At 46.7% G+C, this 22635-nt stretch overlaps 1 protein-coding gene across 2 annotated transcripts in view; it reads right to left on the bottom strand.

The window, feature by feature from the left end:
* Window positions 1-1320: 1320 nt before the first annotated feature.
* Thsd4 (thrombospondin type 1 domain containing 4) overlaps window positions 1321-22635 on the bottom strand; it is a 552173-nt gene continuing 530858 nt past the window's right edge. The window contains exons 16-18 of one of the 2 annotated variants that reach the window (XM_074061754.1): window positions 15607-15786; window positions 13410-13554; window positions 1321-7381 (exon numbers count right to left, since the gene is read on the bottom strand). In XM_074061754.1, the coding sequence (XP_073917855.1) occupies window positions 7239-7381; window positions 13410-13554; window positions 15607-15786 (468 nt within the window). In that variant the 3' untranslated portion in view covers window positions 1321-7238. The remainder of the gene's footprint in view (window positions 7382-13409; window positions 13555-15606; window positions 15787-22635) is intronic. The other variant, XM_074061755.1, reaches the window with a different exon arrangement.

Below are 22635 nucleotides of genomic sequence, written 5' to 3'. Positions count from 1 at the left end.
CCTCTTCTCATGCAGAGTCAAGACAGTGGACACTTCTAATCCACCATCTTGGCCACCTCTGCCTGTGGTGTGTTCTCACTGTTTCTTAAAAACACTTTCCCACTGTTAGACATCTCTGATTACTGGGAATACCTCATTTCAAACTGCATCTGACTCCTTGTCACTTCTTGCCCTGATTTCCAGAGGTGTGTACCAAGTTCTTGTCACTTGTCTCTGACCACCCTTGAAAAGTCTAAGACAGTCTCCTACCAGAGCCACCACAACCTGGTCAGCAACCTCTGGGCTCTTTCCTGCTAATTAGTAACTCTACATGTTGTGTGGCCCCTAGAACTTCAGATAGGGGGCTCAGAGTGTGTCTGACCCTTAGCAGGCTTATTGCCTGCCCCCAACCAGGGTGGTTGTGTACTTTCAAATGCAGCCTAAAGTCATAGTGGCCACACTGAGCCTGGGTAAACAGCACTGGACTTTTTCATCCAGTACTCGACAAATTGATGTCCATTGGCTGGAACTGATGTGCAGAAAGAGACCAGAAATAATACCCATTGTAGCACTTGTCCTGGGGAGGTGAAGATGGGGAAGATGTGTGCCCCTGCCTCTAGGGGGAGCTGTAGCTTCCTAAGGCCACCCAGTGCTAGCTGGGACATTAAACCTCTGAGTCACCACACTGTAACTTCATCAGCCTGCTGTGAAGCTAAAGTTGAGATGGAGTTGAGTGGTCAGCACATCATCAGGCATAGACAAGACTCCTGATTTGGGTACTGGTTGTACAACACCGTAAATACACCAGATACCACTTTATTGCACGCTTGAAAGTGATTATAATGGTAAATTTTAAGTTAAATGAATTTTAAAAGGTGAACGGGAGGGGTGGAAGGTAGCATCTTAGGCAGAATAAGTTTCTGAGGGTTACAAAATGCTGTACAGGACAGAGTCAAGAGCAGAGCTAACGGGCTCTGCACTGGAGACTCTGCCTACTCCAGGGTGATTTTCAGCTGCTGTTATGAGCTAAGTCTTATCTCACTTTATTTATTAGGCACCAAGAAGACCTGAAATGTTTTCCTAAACACTGTTAAGACTGGGACCAAGGTGAAGTCATCTCAGGGGAGTTGAAGTGTTTCATTCAAGTGAGAGATGGAACCACATGAACCAGCAGACTCTCCCAGCCTCCTCTGCTCAGCAGAGCCCCCCCAGAGGTTCAAAGCAATGCGTGTGCCCTCCTGGGAAGCTGTAGATGTGCCTGAAGGGTCAAGTTGCTCACGTGCTTTGTAACACAGTCAAGGTGGAGGCATGGGTGCTACAGGCTGGATTTCTTCCTCTCCAGGCTGGCTCTGCTCTCATCTGGCCCAGCCCCCCGGGGAGCACCGAAGCCAGTGCCTGACAAGCCTCTGAAGAAGAAATGTGGTTACAGCATGAATAAGATCAGAGAAAATCCAAACCTGTTCACACAGCAGCTCTTTTAACCAGTTTATTGCATTTTTACAATAAAAATAAATTAGTCATACACAAAAATAGTTGTCATTTTGCTGAAGAGAAAACAGACCGTATTTACTCATATAATTCACCTTTGACCCTCCACCTCCTTATGTAATCATTTAACACTACAAAGGAGACAGGGGGTCCATGGACCACCTAGTGGGTTTCTCACTCTGGCTATGTGCTCACAGGACAGTGAGGTCCTGGCCCCAGGGACCAAGGAGGTGTCATCAGAGCGAGAAGGCTGTCCTGTGCCTCCAAGCTGCTCCCTGACCCTGGCAGCCTAACCCACAGGTCTGCTCCCAGGGCAGGCCAACACAGAGAAGAGGTGAGACAAGTTTCTGACAAGTCGCACGTCCTTCTCCATAGGTCTGGGGATGTAGACAGAGCAGATTATATGAGGAAATACCAGATTTAAGACAGAAAGGTGGCAACCCGGTTCAGGCACAGTACTGGGGGACAGCTCCCGAGTGCATCAAAAGGCAGGATCACTTCTATTCCATCTTAAACCCCAAGGAGCTTGGTTAGTCAGTGTGTTAAACACTTGTAAGAATGGACTTCAAATAAGACGTCACTGTGTAGTGACATTCCAGGAAGCTGGGTTAGTATGAGTCAATGATTTTATACAAATATGGATGGCATATGTAAATAAATACTTATTAGGTCCCTTTAAAATTAACATACTCTAAATAATAGAACTATTTTGGTGTAGTGACTCATTCTGCAGATAGAGTTTGGAATACACATTTCCTATAAACATCTTGTATTTACAAAGAACAAAATAATAAGTTATAACAAAGTATATCCTTCTGTCCAACTGGATGGTGGGGAGCTGGGGGTCTGCAGGGAGTTGGTTTATGTAACAGAGTTGGTTTCCTCTCACTGAGGCCAGGGGCCCATCGTCTGGAAGATGCTGAGGAAGATGGCTGGAAGTTTCCACCTTCTTGTGGTCACTTTCCAACAGCACGATGGGAGTCTGAATGGAATCAGGAACAGGGAGGCGATGGTGGGGAGAATTACTTTGCACCAGCAAAAGTTTAGGGAAGCAGGATGAGTGGGAAAGACAGATGGGTAAAGGGACCCAGGCTAGGCATGGCTTTGCCTCCATCCAGGTGGGTGGCCCTGGGCAGGCAGCTAGCCATGCTCCTATCCACACACCCCTCTGTGAAACAAGACAAGAAAGAGCAGCCCTGACCAAGTCACCAGGGTTTCTCTGATATAAGAGGCCACAAAGAGCTGGGGGAGGGTGCAACAGTGAGTTTTAAATGGCTGACATTAGTGGCAAAGGTTAGGAATGGGATGGAAGTGAAACACACACTTGTTGTGCCAGACCAGGTAAGTCACTTAAAGCTGTCTGCTTTTGGAAGCACCAAAGCCCAGACTTGGAAATGACCTTGCACATCAAGTCCAGACAGATGTGGCAATGCCTCTCCCACATCCTGGACACATGGCCACTCGGTGTCTGCTGTCACCTACCCCAAACTCCCTCGTGCTTCAGAAGGCTCCAACTTGAAAGCTCCAACTTGCAGAAACTTGGCTCTGCCTCCTTGTAGCTTTGACCTCCTGGTCCTAGGGTGGCTCTTATGGTGTGTGAGTCTCATTTCCAGCCTGGACACCTCACGAGGTCCCTTCTATCATCTCTAGTGCTCTGCACTGGACACTCCCACCTGAATGCTCCATGGTCCCTAGTGTAAAAAACGTGTCTCCACCAAGCAAAATGTGGTATGACTTGTGCCCGTGTTGTCCCATCTATTCCTAAACAGCTTGGGGTTGGTTCATTGTTGATGGCTCCATCCCACCTGGCTGAGACCGAGTTTAGTTAACTGAAAAGCTTACCTCTCCTTCACCTTTTACTAGTGTAGTTTTTTTTAACCCAGAGGTGGAGCTGTACGTGGCGTCCTAGTGAATTGCTAGTATGTGTTCATTCTAGTCTCCTTGATCCTTTTAGATCCAGAACCTGTTACCCAAGTCATTACTCTCCAACCTCGTCATTCACAAACATTATTGGGAAAGCATCTGTTTCCCGGTTTAAGTCATACGGATCTGCTGTTGGTCTTTACCTGCTGGCTGGTAGAGACACTGCAGCCTGTCTTAATGGAGGATGTCATGTTTCTTTCTTTTTTTGGCAGTATGGAGTTTGAACTCAGGGCCTCATGCTTGCTAGGCAAGAGCACTACTACTTGAGCCACTCCTCCAGCTCATGTTTCTTTTTTGCCACTTATAATTTACGTCTTCTTTCACATTAGGAAATGGGTATTCCAACTCCAAAGTGGCTGTATTAATGACAAAAAGACACTGGCTTGGAGAGGGATGGCAGCATCTGAGCTTCTCTCTCTTCCATACCGTTTGATGACAATAAACCGTTAGAACCTCTCCTTTTCCATTCCTTCATAAAGCCACTCTTTTGAAAGGAAAGAAGGTTGAAAGAGAATGTGTGGACAATACACACTCAAGGCAATGAGGAAACAGAGCAAAACCCTGGGCCAGACAGGCAAGACGAAAGAACAACGGGGACCGTTCTGAGCACTCCTGTCTACCCTGGCTCCCTGAGGATGGGGCGAGCCCTGCTCCCCTCAGTCTCCCACCTGCCCTGGAAGCCCAGGCCCAGCCAGGGCTTGATCACGGGAACTGTCGCCCTCTAGTGGCCATGTTTACAGGGCGGTTCGTTGCGCGGTGACTTTCTCCTGCTGTGTTCTCTATGGAGAGTTGCACGTGGTCAGGATGGGCAGCATTACCACGTGACCTCTGCCTGGCGCCAGCACGCACAATTTCCTTTTCCAACCAGTGAAAGAAAAAAGCAACCTTCTCCTGTGTTTGCAGCTTTGCTGATTTTTTTGTGTGTGAGAAAGCCATAAAATACTTTATCTAATTTTGAAATTCAGAGTAGGGATTAAGGCAATCCAGGAAAAAAAAAAGCAGAATTAAAATATAAATTTCGACTCCACATTCCACACGAAGGGGATGTGGAGGGACCCGAGGAGAAGATGGCAGACAACGAGAGAAAGGGCTGCCAGAGGGAGACAGCCTCACGAACTGGGCTCTTCCGAGATCCCTCCCCAGGAAAGTGGCCACTGGACACCCCCAGCCCTGCCCCGTTGTGCTAGGGAGCAGGGCTTTTAGGTGCCGAAATAAGCTAAGAAATTAGCAAGACAAATGAGTTGATTAACACTGTTCCAGCAATCTAGATGAACCTTCCAAAGTTGAATGAACTCTGAGAAGGGCGGACTGTCGGGAGAAATAAGACAGTCCCTCAGCTGAGGAGTTTTCCTCCCCAGAGACTTGGGGCTGATCCACTTGTCCCACAGCCCCACAATTGGCAGGACGGTCATATGACCATCCTCATGGGAGGATCATTGTCTCTTTTCTTTTTCTTTTCTTGGTGGGACTGGGGTTTTGAACTCAGGGCTTTGTGCTTGCAAAGCAGCTGCTCCATCACTTGAGTCACACCTTCAGTTCATTTTGCTCTGGTTATTGTGGAGATAGGATCTCATGAACTATTTGTCTGGGCTGGTCTCAAACCTCAATCCTCCTGATCTCAGCCTCCCAAGTAGCTAGGATTACAGGCATGAGCCATTGGCCCGGCAAGCACTGTAATGTTAAAGTAGTGCTAGGTAACATTAGGAACCACAAGACAGCCGTCATGAACCAGCCTGGCCATGAGAATTCCTGGGCAGGAAGGACCAGGCTGTCCCCCTACGCATACACACCTGACAGAGAAGTCCCTTTAGGGTCAAGAGCTCCCTTACCATGTGGTGACTCACTTCTCTATTATGTGGCTTTGATAGTTAGAACATTCTCCTTTATTTGAGCTAAAACCAGCCTTCCTCTCTTCCACCCATCAACCATGCACTGCCCTCCAGCATGTAAACGAAACCTTTTCCAAGTAACCCTTCCCATGCCTGGCTTGTTCAGTAAGATCCGAGAGCAGCTGCATAAAGGAAACCTCCCAACTGGACAAAAAGCCGGCGGCGAGAAGGAAAGAGCAGGTACTGGGCTGAAGCCATCCACAGGCTCGGCTTCTCTGGTGTCTCTGTGCTTGGTCAGCACGGCAGGGTGGGCCTCGGCAGGACTCAAGGGAGCATCGAGGGGAAGGGTTGATGCTTGGAGCATAGGGCCTAGGGCTGCCTGGGAAGAGAAGCTGGAAGGAAACCCACAGAGAGCCAAATAGAGCTTCTGAAGGCCAAGGCTGGTGGAACCCCAATGGAGTGTTATCAGATCAGCTGGTGATTTTGCTCCATGGCTGCATGATGGTCACACTGTGAGAGTTTCAGGTGAAAGGGATTATGGGAAGAACGCAGTTGCTAAGGATGCAGGCTTTCTTTAAAAGAGGAACATGCCGGGACCAAAAAGAAGAGAAAATATCTGCCAGCTTACCATTGGTTTAGCCTGACATTTTTCTTAGTGGATGAAAGAAAACAAATACTCCTCTCAATTGGTTTTCCAATGGCTCATCTTTCAATAAGCACGCCCCCCACCCCAGGTCTGGATGAAATGAGGAGGGAAAGGGGGTGGGGAGGCGGTGGCTGCTCACAGCTCTTCCCAGGCTGGTGGCACGAGTGTAGACTGTGGTGGTCAAGTCTGGGGCGAGCGAGGGTTGTGTGTCACAGAGGAGCTCCTGCTGGGACCAACTGCCCAAGGCCTTCCACTGGGAGAGATTTTGGTAAAGCACGGGAGTTTGGTCTGCCCCGTGAAAGCCTGTGGCCGCTGGGACAGATCACATGCAATGCAACCAGAATGTCAGGCAACCAGCTGCCTGGCTTTCTCACGACATGGGACAGTTCCCTTGCAGATGGACTTTGGCAAATCTGCACAGTCCTGTCAGGAGGGGTCTATGACTGTGGAAGAGAAAAATGGAAACAGAGAAATAGCTGAGCAGTGGGGGTGAGGACTTGACCTCTGAGCAGAGGAAAGAATTCTAGGCTTTGTTCACCAAATGGGAAACTTCTCAGCTTCCCGGTCAGAAATGAAGCCACTGATCCTTCAGTTCGAGGCCCCAGGCTGGTTACGGCAGAGGTGAGCCTTGTGCTCTGGCAACTAGGGAAGACACTTAGCTCTGCCTCTGAATGGCAGGTCAACTACCTGAGTTGAGCCTCAGTGTCCTTGTCAGTGAAGTGGGTTCGCAATTCATCCCCTGCCCCCGCTCTGGGCTATCGTGACTGCTGATGAGCTCATACCTACGGATACACCTGCTCAACACCAAAGCACCCCGTTGGTGTGAGATATTTGTGTCCCGAGGCAGGGAAACAGTCCCACCTACTGTCTTGAGAATGAAAACAGAAAGGCACAGCTGGGCGGAGGTAACAGAAGGCTGGGCGTGTCTCAGCAAGGCTTAGTGGGGCTCTGGGATTGGGCAGTGGGGGGCTGCCCCCTCTGACTTTCCAGGGGTGCTTGATTTGGACAGGCTGGTAGCACCAGGGACCTGGCAGCACTCGGTCACTTGGCCATCTGTTGACTTGGAAAGTAGCAGACAGGAGTTGGGCTGAGAGCTACAGCCATGTCCCACTGCTTGGTGTGCACAGAGCACCGTTAGCAGGTGCCAGGTCCAAGGATGGGGTGATCAGTACATAGCCGTGTTTAAAGGACTGACTGTGGCTTTCTAACATCTTGGGTACAAGGCTCCTGGGGCCATGTGGTACTTCAGAAGGCAGGGGTGGTGACTAAGTTGGCAGGCTGGGCCTGGGTCCCCCTGGTGGGGCAGCAGTCAGCCAGGCACACTGCTTCCAGTCCCCCGGGGGCAGGTGCCCTACCGACCAGGCTGGCGTTAGTTATCGGCTCCCCAGGAAGCCCGTGTGCCTGCTGGCCACCCGGGTGCAGGAGGCGCAGCAGGCCGTCTTGTAGTAGGTGTAGACACAGAGGCGTGCCTGCACCACGACGTTGCAGTTGTAGAACTTGTCCTTGCAGTGTTCGTCTGCAGAGGAGAGAACAGAGAAGCCTCTGAGCCCAAGGGGCGGCTGCACCAGCGGGAAGAGAAAGGGCGATGGACCTGGCTTTTCATCCTGGACTGCCACGGGAGGTGTGGGCGTGTGCTCAGAGCTTCCCTGGCTTTCTTTAAATGTTACAATGACTGCCGGAGGGGCTCAAGTGGCAGAGCACCTGCTTAGCAAGCGTGAGACCCTGAGTTCAAAACCCAGTACTGCCAAAAAAAAAAAAAAACCAAACAAAAAAAACCAGGTACATACTGCATGCCTTCCTTGGCCACCTGTTCAACACTGAATTTAAGCAATTCATTCCTATTTAATGAATGATCTGCCTAGTTCATTTTCATTTTTGGATAGCATATCCTGGCAGATATGTTCTACAATTTATTTGTCCATTTTCCACTGATAGACACTTAAGTAGTTTGTAATTTTCTTTTCTATTGTAACCGTTAAGCGGTTTTGTCCCAATCCTGCTGTCACTTTTCAAATATGATCCCTTCACTTTCTCCGCTAGTGGCACTGTTCGGATTCCGCTTGGCGAAGAGCACACAGCTCCATTTTTTTTTTTTTTGGCCATGTTACATTTTTTTTTCTGAACTAGTAAATGTAAACATCTCCACGCAAGGCTGAGCCTGCCATCACACAGACACAGTTGTCACTCAGGTTTCCTTTTCTGTGAGCACTTTTCCTATCTTTGCCTATTTTCTATTTAGCTAAGTTTTTTTTTTAAAGATTCATGGAAACTCTTTTCACGTAATAGGACCAAATCTTTCTGAATTGCTGTGTTACAAGTGTCTTCTCCAAGCCTGTGGTAGTGTTTGATAAGCAGAGACTTAATATCTTAATGTAACTGACATTGTTATATTTTCCTTTGTGGTACATTGTGACATTTACAAATGTGCTTACAATGTATCTTAGAGTTACTCTCCATGCTCTCCTTCATTCCTCCTCCTCCCTTCTTAGAGCAATTTCAACAGGTTTCACTGTTCTGCTTTCACATATGAATATAAAACACACCCACCATAAGCTCCCTCCTTCACCCTCCCAGTGTACTCACAACCAGTCAGGACCTATTTTACCTTCTGTACTTCTTTTTTTTTTTAAAGCATTTTTGTTAGTATATGAGGAATTTTGGTTTTTCATTAAGAAATTCTTCCCTACTCTGAATTAAAAAATAAGCTCCCTCATAGTCTCTTCTAAAAGTTTAAATCATGGCATTTATTTGCCCAACCCACTGGTGTGTGTGTGTGTTACAAAATCAGTTTCACTGTTTTTTGCAAATGTATTGTCTCGTGATCACTTCACAGCTCGTATTTCCCCTCAGATTCACAATGCTAACTCCACACACGAGGCAAGTGATTTTTTTTTTTGGACTCTCTATTCTGTCCTGCTAGTTTATTGGCTTCTCCGGTGCCAGCCTACTTTGATAAATGGTAGATAAGCCCCCAACATTTTTCACTATCAAAACTGTCCTGGAGCCAGGTGCCGGTGGCTCACGCCTGTCATCCTAGCTACTCAGGAGGCAGAGATCAGGAGGTTCGAAGCCAGCTCAGGCAAGTAGTTCATGAGACCCTGTCTTGAAAATACTCATCACAAAAAAGGGCTGGTGGAGTGGCTCAAGGTGAAGGCCTTGAGTTCAAAATCCAGTACCACAAGAAAACAAAAACAACAGCAAAAAAACCCCTGTCCTGGCAGGTCTTGGTTCATTGCTCATGTTCTTCTAAATAAACTTCACACTCAGTTTATCAGATTTTTCTGTGGAAAACCCTGTGTGGATTTTGACTAATGTTGTTTGAGTGGACAGATTAATTTGGGAAAGGATTGACAATATGCATATCAGCTGCTTGCTTTATTTTACACTACTTGCAAATATAGAGAGAGACGTTTTTTTTGGTGGTGCTGGAGTTTGAACTCAGGGCCTCCCACTTGCTAGGCGAGCGCTCCACCACTTGAGCTGTGTTCTCAGCCCTAGCTACATTTTGATTCACAGCGTGTACCAGTCTTTTCCAGAGCACAAGTGTTATAATGTAATTTAGCTAATCATTTCTTTTTGTTGATGGACGTGTAATGGCTTTCAATTTTTGTGAATGCCAAGAAACTATATCACGTCATATCATATCATATCATATCATGTCGTATCATATCATATCATGTCATATCATATCATATCTCACATGCTATATCACGTTACTTATTGGGTGCTGGGGGTCAAAGCCATGCTTCACGTTTGCTAAGCACGACTCTACCACTGAGCTACACTTCCAGCCCCTCCTCATTTATTCATCTGTGCAGTTTACTGAGACCCGTTCTTTGAGCACAGGGGGATTTGTACATTTTGGAAAACATATCTTTAGCATAAATTCCCAGAAGTGGAATGACTGAGTCCATGCAAACGAGCACTGTGTCCTTGACAGATGGTGACAGTGCTCTCCCAAAAGGTCACACCAAGGACAAGTTGGAGCGTGACCTTTCCCTTATAACTTTGTCAACACTGAATATTGTCTAACTTAAATCATTTTTCTAATTTAATGGAAAAATATGGACTTCTATTCTTTTTGAATTTGCACTTCTATTTACTACTGGTTTGAGCATTTCTTTTCAGCCTCTTTTGGTAGATCTGTCTGTATCCCTTGTTCTTTGTAGAAGTGAATTGCTTGCCTTTTTTGTGAAGTTAATTTGAGAGAGCTCTGTGTGTATTAGGGGTTTAATTCCTTGTTTACTAGAATGGCATTTATTTCATTCTAAGATGCTATCAGTTGTAAGATGATTTTGTAATTCTGTCTTTCCACATAGGGTTTTGCACTTTTGCCCTGCCAGCCTCAGACTGTGATGCTCCTACCTCTGCCTCCTGAGTAGCTGGGATTACAGGTGTGCGCCACCACTCTGCATAACTCTAGTTTTGACGGCATAATTTTGAAGCTTATCAAAGAATACCAAAGTTTGTCGACATTTCTATTTTGCTAATCTTGTCATTTCAACTCCCTCCCTTAATTGAATCTTATATAATTGGAAGCTAAACAATTTCCTTCCCGAAAAGACCATAGATAAATATAGACAAGCCAGTCAGAGTGGTAACAAAACCTCACCTCACGTCTTATTACTTGGAAAGCCTCTGACAGGCCTTCAGAGCTACGATTCCTTCTGCAGTCATTTCTCTCTTAGAAACCTACATGGTCGGTGCCAAGGAAGGATGTGACAATCTGTCTCTCCTTTTCTTGTCTGTGTGCCTGAGACGAGCAGGCAACTGCATATACACAACTTTTCTTTTTGACGCTGCATTATCGCACAACCTTAAACAATGCACGGAACAACTGGTGGCCCAAATTTAAGTTCCACCTGGGTGGCGTCACCAGTGAACACGGGCTGTGGAAATCCTATCGGTATTGACCCCTCAGCCTCTTGGCTGACATTGTCGTTGACACTGATTGAAACACGTTTTCCTAAGACGTGCTTCAAATATTTTCTCACCGTCTTTCCTAGTCTCTTCTCTTCCTCTTCCCTTCCTTCCTCCCACCTTGGGCTGCGGTGCCCAGTGTCCTCAGGAGAACAGTTTTTAAAGTAGTAGGGCCTCACAGCCACCAACAAAAGCTCTGGATTTGGGGTAAGCTTTTGAAGTCTTTAAACAACTCAAAGATACATATTTTTTTTCTACATTTTATAGTGTATTTTTTGTTGGGATATTTTTACCTTTCATTTTTATTTTTGGACATACTGATGGGTGATAGCTCCATACATGGAATCGCCTGCCCTGACCAAATCCAGCCTCCCTTTATCCTCCCTCCCCGCCTTCCCAGCCCCTGGGCCTCCCATCCTACATCCGGGTCAATGTTCTTAGCTTCTGCATCTGAGCCTGAACACGTGGTGCTGTCCTCCAGCTCCATCCATTTTGCTGCAAGCGACGGGCTCGTTCATTTCCACTGGGCGTCGTTGTGTTATTTGTATGCGGCTTAATTTCATGCAAGACTTGAGGTGTTTTTGAGAACAGGGTTTTGATTGTCTCAATACGAAGGAGGTCGCTCCTTTCCCGATCTTTATCACAGCTGATGCTTCTGGTACGAAGAGCCTGCTTCAGAACTCTGCAGTGCAGCGTCGGTGTGTCTGTCTCTGCCTGTATCAGCACCGACACAGGAAGGCGCAGGAATCTGTATGGCTTGGATACCGTCTGTCCCCAAGCGCACACAAGAGTGCCGTGCTGCTGACAGGAGGGGCCTTGGAAAGTGACTAGGTGTCGAGAAAGTCATCAGAGTGGCATTCCCGCGATTGAATCCTCGTGCAGGACCGAGACCGGAGTCACGGATGTAGATGTGTGTCCTCTGTCTCTTGCCCTGTGTTGCCTCAGGCTTTTGTCATCAGAAAGGCCATCGCTAGAACGGAGCTCATGCTAGGACCACATTCCAGAAACTCCAAAGTGTGCACAAAATAAACCTTTTTTCTTTTCTTTTGTGGCACTGGGGATTGAATCCAGAGCCTACGGCATGCTGGGAAAGTGCTCTACCACTTGAGTTATGCCCCCAGCCCCTTTGTTTGTTTTTATTTTGTTTTTGAGATAGAGTCTTGATGCTGGATTATAGATATAAACCTTTTTTCTTTAGAATGTTAGCCTGCCTCGGATATTTCATTACAGAAACAGAAAGCTGATGAGCACATAAGGTAAGCTCTGCTCAGAAACTTATTAGCTTTATAATGTTAAGTTTTTTTGCCCATTCATGTTTCCTTTTTTTTTTTTTTGGCAGTAGTGGGGTTGGAACTCAGGGCCTCATGCTTGCTAGGCAGGCACTCAACCACTTGAGCTACTCCAAAAGCCCTTTTTTTGTGTGTGTGTTGGTTTTTTTTTGAGATGGGGGTCTCGTGATCTATTTGCCCAGGTTGGCCTGGAACCACGATCCTCCTGATCTCTGCCTCCTGAGTAGCTGGGATTACAGGCATGAGTCACCAGCACCTGGATCATGTTTCATCTTATATTCTGTAGCACAGTGGTCTTAGTTTTATACTTTGCTTATTTTTCTATACAGCTCTTATACACATTTTATTAATTTTCTCCTGTGGAATGTACTTTTTATTTTTTGGTTGCTACCAGGAATAATTCCTCCCATAATGATTACTTGTAGGTCAGGCATGGCGGGCACATCAGGAGCTCTTGATGACAGCTCCTACTCTGTAACTGGCACAAATGCCCTGGGATGAGAAGGATGTAGGTCAGTGTAGTGAATCCTCTGATTTGGCGTGACAAGGAGGCTATTGGAGCCCAGGAGATCATGAAGGATTGTACTCAGGAGCCTGAGCCCCATTCTGTTCCGAGCCAGTCCTGAGCGAGCCGGAAGTGTATTCTGAGTAGACTCCTGCAGCATCCAGCATCTTCCTTCTCTGCCCAGTCCACGTTCAAGGCAGCTTCCTTGGTTTGCTGACCACCAGGACTGGGCCCTTCCTCATGAACACAGCCCACCAGAGGCTCTGACTTCGCTACAGCTCACTGTACCTTCCTGGCTCAGGGTGACAGGTTGGGGACTTCTGAACTGCAGTGTGGCCTGGTGGCCCTGCTGTGCTCTCCCCCTTCTACAGGCTAGTTATGGTGTCCTTTCTCCTCTGGATGGACGCTCCATCTCTGTCTCTTGCCACTCTTGGTCTCTCTCCTTCCTCCCCTCTCAGCCAGCTGCCTCTGAGGTCACAGGGTCACCCTTCAGGGACAAGCTGACACTGGTTTGCATGCACAAACGTTGACATCTGACTACTCTGACCTTATGGATGGATGTCAGAAACGAATCTGTGACTGCATTATCATCATTTTAATCAATTCACACTGAAGTCTGTCTTTCTTGAGTGGCTTGGACAGTCATCCATGCTATGAAGAGTCATCTCTCCTAATGAAACTGATAATATCAAAAGAACCTTGACCCCTAACCTCCAGGACTGTGCACAAGGCCACAAGGAGACCTGGGTAGGCCTGGCATCTCCACACTGGAGAACCCAACAGAGCTTATGACAAGCCCATTTGGTCTCTAACACAGGAACCCTACTTACCAACTTCAGGGACACAGTCCTGAGGGTTACAAGACTCTCTCTCTTCCGGTTTCAGCTGAGGGTCACAGAGATGACTCAGGGTCATGTCATCTGACAGACACCTCACTTCCCGGACTCGGAAGCCACCCTGGCAGCTCTTGGAGCACTGTGTGGCAAGAAAGGGAAGAAGTCACCAGAGAGGGAAGACACGGGAAATTTGAAACATCTCCACAAACGAGGTAGACTTGAAGCAGACTCCCGTGCCCCGATGGAGCAGCTTCAATAGCCAGCAGCTCAGGGACGCTGTGACCCGTCTGTACCCCCCAGCCCTGCTCATACAGTGTAGAGCCCAATCGAGATGTCACATTGCTCCTTCCGCAATGTTTCAGTTTGTAGCTCTGAAAAACAAGGACCCTTAAAACTCACCACAATGCCATTGCTACCCCTAAAAATTTATAACAGCTCTGCATTGTCTTGAAACACACATTTACTGTTCCTGTTCGCACTCATTTTACAAACCTCGTGATTGTAAGATGGTTTTCGCCTTTGAAAATCAGGATCTACATCAGATCTCACATTGCAGATCTGGTTGGTGTCTTTTATACCTCAACCTGCAGGTTTTCTCTCCATCGTCTCTTTCCCGTTGAACGTGAAGCTTTTTTTCTCTTTGTGGTGTGAGGAGAGCCTTATGCATACTAGGCAAGTGCTCTATCACTAAGCTACATACCCAGTCCTTGGTTTTTCAAGACAGGGTTTCACTATGTGGCCTAGGCTGGACTCAAACTTCTTCCTGCCTGCCTCAGTCTCCTGAATGCTGGGATTACAAGCATGCCCAAGCATGTCTGGCTTAAAAATTTTTTGATAGCTGGGTGCAGTGGTGCATGCCTGTAATCCCAGCATATAGGAGGCTGTAGGTAGGAAGATCATGATCTGAGGTTGGCCTTGCCTTCCCCCTACCAAAAAAAGCAAGACCCTATCCAAAAAGAACTAAAGCAAAAAAAAAAAAAAAAAAAGACTGACAGTGTGGCTCAAGTGGTAGAGCACCTGCCTACCAGGCATGAGGCCCTGAGTTCAAACCCCACTACGACCCCAAAAATATTTTTTTTAGATAAAAGAACTGAATCATTTGTCTTGTGGCTTTCCCATGCCTGGGTTTTGCTGACTGCACCCCAGGTGCAGCTTGGCATGTTCCCCTGTTCTGTTTTTCCTGTCAATGGTTGGTTGGATCTAGAAGTATTGTTGGGCAGATTTGATCCACAGAAGTGTGTGGCCATCTTTGTCCTGGGCATGTACCTGTAAGGTCCCAATCTCTTAGTCCACGTGGGGTTGAAAATGCTGATATTGTCGTCTCCCCAGTTTCTGAGAGATCTGCTATGCTTTTATATTGTAAATGGATGGGCTTAAGACACAATGGCTTCATTCACTCTGTTGTAGCTATTGCTCTTATTAATGTCTGAAATGCCTGGTCCCTCAGTGGCCAGCAGAGTCTCTAGAAGTGGCCTCTTGAGGCCTTTGGACTTGAGCTCAGCTGACTCTGAGAAGTTCCTTGCTGCCTGGCCACCCACTGCCACCTACTGCAAGTGCAAGGGCCCTAGTTCCACCAAAAAAAGAATCTTCCCGTCTAACTTATACACACCACCTCAGATCAGGAGCCCGCGTGTCTCTAAGGCTCCCTGGCTCCTTTTAGCGGGAAGTGGTATTTCAAACCTGTCACATTGTGGGTGACAGGAAGGCCCTTTATTGCCAGCTTCCTGGTTGTCTCTAGCTCCTTCAGTGCATGAAGCTGGGAAGTAACTTTTTAAAGGTAATTCATAAGTTTGCTGCAACAGACTACTTCGAACGGCATCCTTGAATCCTTTCAATGATCGTCTCTGCAGCAGGCTTTCTCAGAAAGCAGTCTAAGGCCCGAGTTCTGCTTGTTAAGTAGGCAAAATCTTTGGCCAGGATGGGCCCAGGGTCAGTCTTTTCAAACAAGATCCCCAATAATTCTGTGCACCCAAAAGCTTGTGAGTTCCTGCTTTACGACCACTGCCTTGCAGAAAGCAGCTCATGCAAACGTCAGGTTTCTGCCAAGGGGACACCCCTGCAGTGACGGGACTGATAAGGTGATCTGTAATCCACTCTCAGGCTGGGGCCAGGGCCTGGCACACAGGTGCCTGTGGGAGGCCCGCAGACGCAGGACACTGAGGCACTCTCTATGAATGGCTCGGTGCCTTACCATGCTCCACTCGGTGCTAAACCACTTGGCTCCACAAGGCTTGAGGTGGCAGGGTTGCTGGCTGGGGGGTCTCTCCAGGAAGGAGCACTCCGAGGGGTCCAGCACCTCAAAGGTGTCTGCGCTCTTCCTCACACAGATCACCTCCCTCTGTTGCGCCCCACTGCCACACTCGATGGAACACTGAGAGAGAAGCAGAGACACAGGGTCACGTGATGGAATGGGGACCAGAACCGTCCTGACATTGGGGGGCATCATCAATTCTGCCACCAATCTAGCAAGGAAGAACCCAGGGAAGCTGACAATGTTTCTGGAGGAGATGCTGCATATGAATTTCCATTTTTCTAGCACTTCTGTCCCGAGAATGGAGAGTTGGGTTGTCAGAGTCTCTGAGGCAGCATTGCCTTCTGCACTGAGAGTGAAACAGGCTCCCTTAAGCTCCCTACAGGGACGGCCAGCCAGTTAGCTTGGATGCTTCTGTCCAGTAGAATCTGTCACTTCTCAGAGGTGCACATTTGGGGACAAAGAGCTAAACTAGGATTCTAGGAACACACAAACTGAGAAGATCCTGGACTTAGGACACTGTCCCCTGTGGTTAACCCTCCCTTTCCAACAGGCTGGCCTGCAGGAACTCCGCCATGGTGTTCACTTCTCTTGCTTCCTGGCATGGGGGCTATGCTCACACATGTGGCAGTGTCCACAGGGACTGAGTAGATGACAATGATACAGCTTGGTGCAATTTGTTAGCTTATACAAACAGGATGTTTGCTCACAGATGATCCTAGTTACTAAAATATATTACTTTGTAAAAGGTTTTTGTTCATGTTTTTCTCCTCTTAGTACTTTTCTGATTACAAGATTTTAAAGCTGTTTTCTGTAGACTTTCATTGACTCCAAAGAATCTACTACTGCTCAGAAAAGCCTGTCACAGGGTCTAAAGTCAAACGCTTAATATCAGCTTTCCTGTCTGCCTGAAGCCACAAGATCAAATAAAAATGGGAGAAAGAAAAGCACCTGCCTGCAGAAAAGAAAACCCCAAATCGACAGAGAATGCCTTTGTCCCACAGGGTGGTCACAGGGTGGCCAGAAGCTATCACCACCAGCACATTCTGCAGGGTGTCTTTTTTCTTCTTCTTTGTAGCATCCAGAAGACAGACCTCCCTCTCTGTTTTCCCTAGGCTCCCCCTCGTCCCCTGATGGTTTATGAACTGATTTGGATTGTGTTCACATTTTTTTCTTTTTAAAAGTTTCTGTCAACAGTGGGAGAACTGGAAGCAGGGGAGAGGCCAGGATGTGGTGTGAGCACCCTGTGGAGGGAACAAGGTGTATGGGGCTGAGGGGCAGGGATGGAACCTGGGATGCAGTCAGGAGACAGGGATTGTGATCGGGACAGTGTCACTGGGTAGCCCTATGTCTTTGGTTGAGCCACTGTGCCACCCCAGGTCTCTGGTCTCATTGGCAAGGTGAGGGGCTCAGCAGACCCCATAGCGCTGTGGGTTTTTACCTCTGTACCGAAGGCCTGGCAGCATGGCTGGCTGTCAAGCTCGATCTCAGCCTGAAGTCTCTCATGGCAGACTGTGGGAACAAGTGGCTGCCTATGGTGTGTGTGTGTGGGATCTGTGTGCTCCTGAGATGGAATGTGACAGCAGTGAAGTCTGCTTATCCTCAGTGGGCCAGAAATCCTGGGGAGTCCTTGAACAGTGAAAGACAGATTAAACTGAAGGAGGACCCACCCGAGGAGGACCCCTAGCGAAGACAGAAGGGCTGAGGCGCCTTTGGCTAGGTGGGTGGTGGGTATGAGGGTGAGGAGGGGCCTTGGGTCAATGAGCAATCAACCGAGTGACTGACAGGTGCAGTCAGGCTGGCCTGACTGTGCCAAGGAAGAGGAAGCGGCATGGCACCTGCCACTAGCAGGACATGCATGTGAAAGGGGAAGGTGAGGCCATTTTTAGATACCAAGGGCTCACCATAATCACCCTTACAGCCCCTGTCTGAAGGACTTACTGGGTTAGAGCTCCAGCAATTTGAAAAAAAAGAAAAAAAAAAAAAGCCAAGAACACATAGGCCATAAAAGCAACAGTTGGCAAGGACTCTGGTGAAAGTCATTGCTAATAATGGATACAGGTCCCCTTTTAGGGTGATGAAAGTGTTCTGGGCTAGTGGTGATGGCCGCACAATTTTATGAACATAGTAAAACTTGCTGGATTGTGTATGCCAAAAGAGCAGCTCTTATGGCGTATGACTTCACTTCAGTTAAAAATAACCTTTGGGGGAGAGAGAGCTACTTAAAAAGAAAACCAGTATTTTCTAGAAAATTAATTAGCATTAGATTGACTCTAACTTCAGATGAAGTTAATGTGTTTGGGAAGGACTGGAGATGGAGGGAATGGAGGTGAAAACAAAAAATAAGCTTCTGTTTTCTCCTCTTTCCTTTTAGGGGAGGATGTGGTTATTCATAATTTAATCCTGATAAAAATTAAAAGTTTAAAACTTTGCACTAAAAATTTAAGTGTTGTTACTAGAGGGGGAAAAATGATCACTTTTTCCCCAAAAGGTGATTTCCAAAATCACTTCCAAAATGTTAGGGGGAAAATGGAATTAGAAGAGCCTGACTGAATGGCTATCACCAAGGAAATGAACAACAACAAATGCTGTGAGGATTCGGAGGTGCGGGGGAGAAGGAACCCATGCTGTCGGTGGAATGGAAATTAGAGCAGCCACTGTGGAAATCAGTATGGAGGGTCCTCAAAAAATAAAAAGAGAACTACCTTATGATCCTGCCGTACCATTTCTGGGTGTAGACCTGAGGGAGTGTAAGTCAGCAACGATGGAGACACCTGCTCACCTGCATTCCTAGTGACACTATTCATGTCAGCCAAGCTATGGGATCAGCGTAGGCGCCCAGCCATAGATGGGTAGATAAAGAAAATGTGGTACAAATACACATAAAGATGAAATTGTGTCATTTGCAGGAAAATGGAGGGAAGTGGAGACCACCATGTTGAGCAAAATAAGCCAGGTTCAGAAAGACAAATATCACATGTTTTCTCTCATATATGGAATCTGGATTTAAAAAAAAAGAAAGACTTGGAAGCAGAAGAGGGACTATTTGGGAAGAGAAAAGGACCAGTGGGAGAGGGGACAAGAGAGGGTATGGGGGTGGGGGGAACCAAAGTACTTTATATACCTATATAAAATGTCATAATGAAGCTACTATTTTGTGAAAGTAAAATATGCTAATAAAAAAGAGACTCTGAGCAATATAAATGTGTGAAAAAGCAGCCAGGCACAGTGTCTCAAGCCTGTAATCCTACTAATTGGGAGGAGACTGGGAGGACTGAGATTCAAGGCCAGCCTGAATAAATAGTTTTTGAGACCTCTCTGGACCAATGTCTGGCATGGGTGATGCCTGTCATCCCCAGCTATAGGGGGAATCACAAATTAGAGGGTCATGGTCCAGGATGGCCTGGGGATAAAGCAAGACATTATCTCAAAGTTAACCAATGTAAAAAGAGCCGGCAGAGTAACTCTCACAAGTGCAAAGTCCTGAGTTCAAACCCCAGTACTGCCAAAGGGGAAAAAAAGACAATAGTAACAGTTCAAACATAAGTGATTACAGTAAACATAAATGGCTAAAATTTAACTCTTAAAAAACAGACTTGCAGATAGTAACAAACAAAGGCAAACAGAGTCCTGAATACAAAAGGCATACCTTGAAAAACATGGAAGGTTTGGAAATTAAGACATTAGCAAAGATGTACTGAGTGAAAATCAACAATGAGAGATCAGATGATAGAGTAATTCGAGTATTGGTAAAATGTGACCCATGCAGTTTTTAAAAGCTCCCTGCAGAGACATTAGGCTGTAGTTAAGACAAATAATTCAAGCACAGGAGTGGGCAGAACTGAAGCTCCTTTTGCTGCCAGCACAATCTCTTCCTCAACCACACAGTAAGTTAAAAGCAGTGACCACATCCACCTGATAAGCCAGCCAGTCTAAATTATCCATTTGACAAGATGCATTTTTTGCTTTTTAAGAAGGTTGTGAACAGGTGTCATGAAGGATGCAGACAGGGATATGCCTAAAATTTCCCTCAAAAAGAAAAAATATGCATCTTGGCCTTGCATCTTTTGAGTCTCTCTTTTTAAAGTAAAATATTCTAGACACATCTCTGCATATTTTCAAGTATTTTCTCTTGCTGTGAGAGTGTATGTCGTGACTGTCCTTGACAGTTTTACTTACTGGTTGCTCTGTGAAGCTGAAAAGGAACATTAAGTGGAATGAAAAAATGTGAATTTATTTATAAAAGTAGGTACTTATAAATGAGACATAGGGAATGTGAAACCCACAGTCATGTCAGGTGGGTGGTGCACCAGCTCGTATTTTGGGAAAGATAAAAGAATTCTGTTTGAGAGCTTTATGTTTCTTTTCTTAGTCAGAATTTGTCCAAGGTCTAGTTCTGAGTTGCAAACTTGACTTTGAAATACTTCTGCTGATTACCATGAAATCACTACTGTGTTGTGCTGTGTGTCCCAGGGTGTGTGTATGTGGGGTTAATGTACTCATGATTAACTGTGGCTAAATATGTTATTTTAATAAAATATTGGAACTTTAAATAAATAAATAAAAATATAAAAGTAAACTGCTAAAAAATGTAATTCATGGAGAAAAAGCACAGAAGACAAAAGGTTACATTTAATAGGGATCAACACCCCGGTGAGGAGTGGGTGGTCAGGCACAGTTCTGCCCTGACCCGGTGGCTTCCTGCTGGCAGGATTTGGTTGGGTCACTGATTGGAGGCCAGGGTGGTCCAGATGCTAGTGGAATAAACAGGTAGGAGTGGACTTCCTAAGGCTGACGCTGTCTTAGCTGGGACCCAGGGATCTGAGAGCAGCAGAAAACGAATGTCTTCCCTCTTCTTCTTCTTTATTTATTTATTCACTTAATTTTTTGCAGGGCTGAGGACAAACCCAGGGCTTGTGCACTCTGGGCAGGTGCTCTGCCACCGAGCTACATCACCAGCCCTCAATGTCTTCCTTTGTTGGTGGAAACCTCGTCTCTGCCTCTCTCTGGACCTAGGTCTCATTTTTCTCAGGTTGGCTTTTTCCACAAGCCTCGGAATAGCCACTAAACTGACACCAAAGCTCACCACTTCCCTCAAGGACACGTGCAAAGACCCAGGGAAAGTGTGGGCCCTGTGTCCACCCTGCCCCGATCACTAACCCCAGGCTGGTCATTCTAATTCTCAAATTGTCAGAAGGAACATTTATTTTTATAAATGCCTGAGACTTATCTTCTGTGAGACCAGCCCGATCTATCTCTTTTGGGGAGCAGAGAAGGATGATGTCAAATTCCAAAGTTTGGCTGTGTAACCAAAGCCCAATCCGCACTAGGTTACGTTCTGACCCTTCTGGACCACAGGGTAACTGATACCTTGTTTTTAACCTCAGCAGAAAGAAAGGTGCCTTTGCCAGGGTTCACTCCACTTTCAGTTCTCTGAGCATCTACCTGAGGCCAATGGAGGCCTGCATGCAGAGAAGGCCCTGCATCCAGCTCCCACCGCCTTTCTGAGCTCAGGTGACATGTGAGCCCGGTGGTCTTGCTTTTCTGTACTGTGTGGGACGGTTATGATGACACTACAGTTTCCCACAGGCCCCACCCACTGCCTTGGTGTCCGTGGATGGCTAGCATAATTGTTTTATCTACACTCGCCTCTTGATTATTGAATGAGATTGAAAAAAATCTTGTTCAAAGCTACCCTTCCCCAAACCCTGTGCTCTGGACACACTGGCCTGGGGTTGGGGGTTTGGTGCACTTTGGTACCTGGTCACCCTGGTCTCTTAGCCAAGAACTCTGAGTACTCAGCCCTGCCATGGCTCTGGGCAGGAAGTCCAGCCTCTTTGGGCTTAGCCAAGGGCAAAGGCACAAAATACCTGGCAGAAAAAAAAAAGTTAATAAATCTGGAGAGAAAGGAGCTAATATTTAGTAAGCACTTCCCTTGTCACCAGCAATGGGTGACACACTGTATGTGATGCACCTATGAAACCCCATATTATCCTAAGGAGGCTGTTATTCTTCTCATATTTACGTGAGGAAACAGCCTCGGAGATGTCAGGTTTCCTGCCCCAGGTCAGAGAAGTGGAGCTGGGACCAGTTATCAAAGTGCCTAACTTTGATGCTTACTTGAATTCTCTTCCTTTCTGAATTTTCTGTGTTTTACAGACTGTATTCTAAGACCACTGAAGAAAATTTGGTCCAGGCCTGGTGGCACATCCCTGTAATCCCAGCACTTGGGAGGCAGAGGCAGGAGGATGGTGTGTTTGAGACGAGCCTGGGCTACAATAGCAAGACCTGTCTCAAAGAAACAAAAAACCAACAACAATGAAGAGAAGAAAACCTTTTCCCGGGCTGTTTACACGAAAACTCTATTTTGAGTGGCTGGGTTCACAGGTCATGTTTTCGAGGTCTTTCACCACTGTGTCACAGGCAGCTTTTACCCCTGGTGGTTTGCTGATTGTCACATTCTGTTCTACTGAGCTATGACAAGCTTTAATAAATATCCCCAACCATCCTGCTGTGACCACCATCTGCTGAAAAAGCTCGTTTTCCTTTAAACGAACCCCCGGGAGGGCGCTGACTGGGAGCGGGCAAACGCACACTTTTATGGTTTATGGACTTTTATTACCAAATTATTTTCCAAATGGCTCCTGTCAGTTTACAAGGACTAGGCAGTCCATTGTTTTCAAGGTCTGTTTTGAAAGCTACTTAAAAACAAGATTCACTATGGAGCCAGGGGTCCTGATAACGTGTGTCCCAGTCACCAGCCAAGAGGTCTTCGGAGAGGCAGCGGCCCTGGGAGCGACACACTAGGTGGGCCGGGGACTCGAACCCTGGGAGGAATTCTAACCGCGTGAGGGAACGGCTCACGTTTTTCCTAGGGGTTCACAGCCAATGTTGGAAGATGAGGAAAATTAATTCATCAATTAATTAGGCTATTTTATTAAAGGCGTCAGCAGCATCTGTTCTTTATAC

This window comes from Castor canadensis, chromosome 19 (genome assembly GCF_047511655.1).
Source record: "Castor canadensis chromosome 19, mCasCan1.hap1v2, whole genome shotgun sequence".
Lineage (NCBI taxonomy): Eukaryota > Metazoa > Chordata > Mammalia > Rodentia > Castoridae > Castor > Castor canadensis.
Note: the sequence above shows the minus strand (reverse complement) of the source record. Positions and strands in the feature narration are given on the sequence as shown.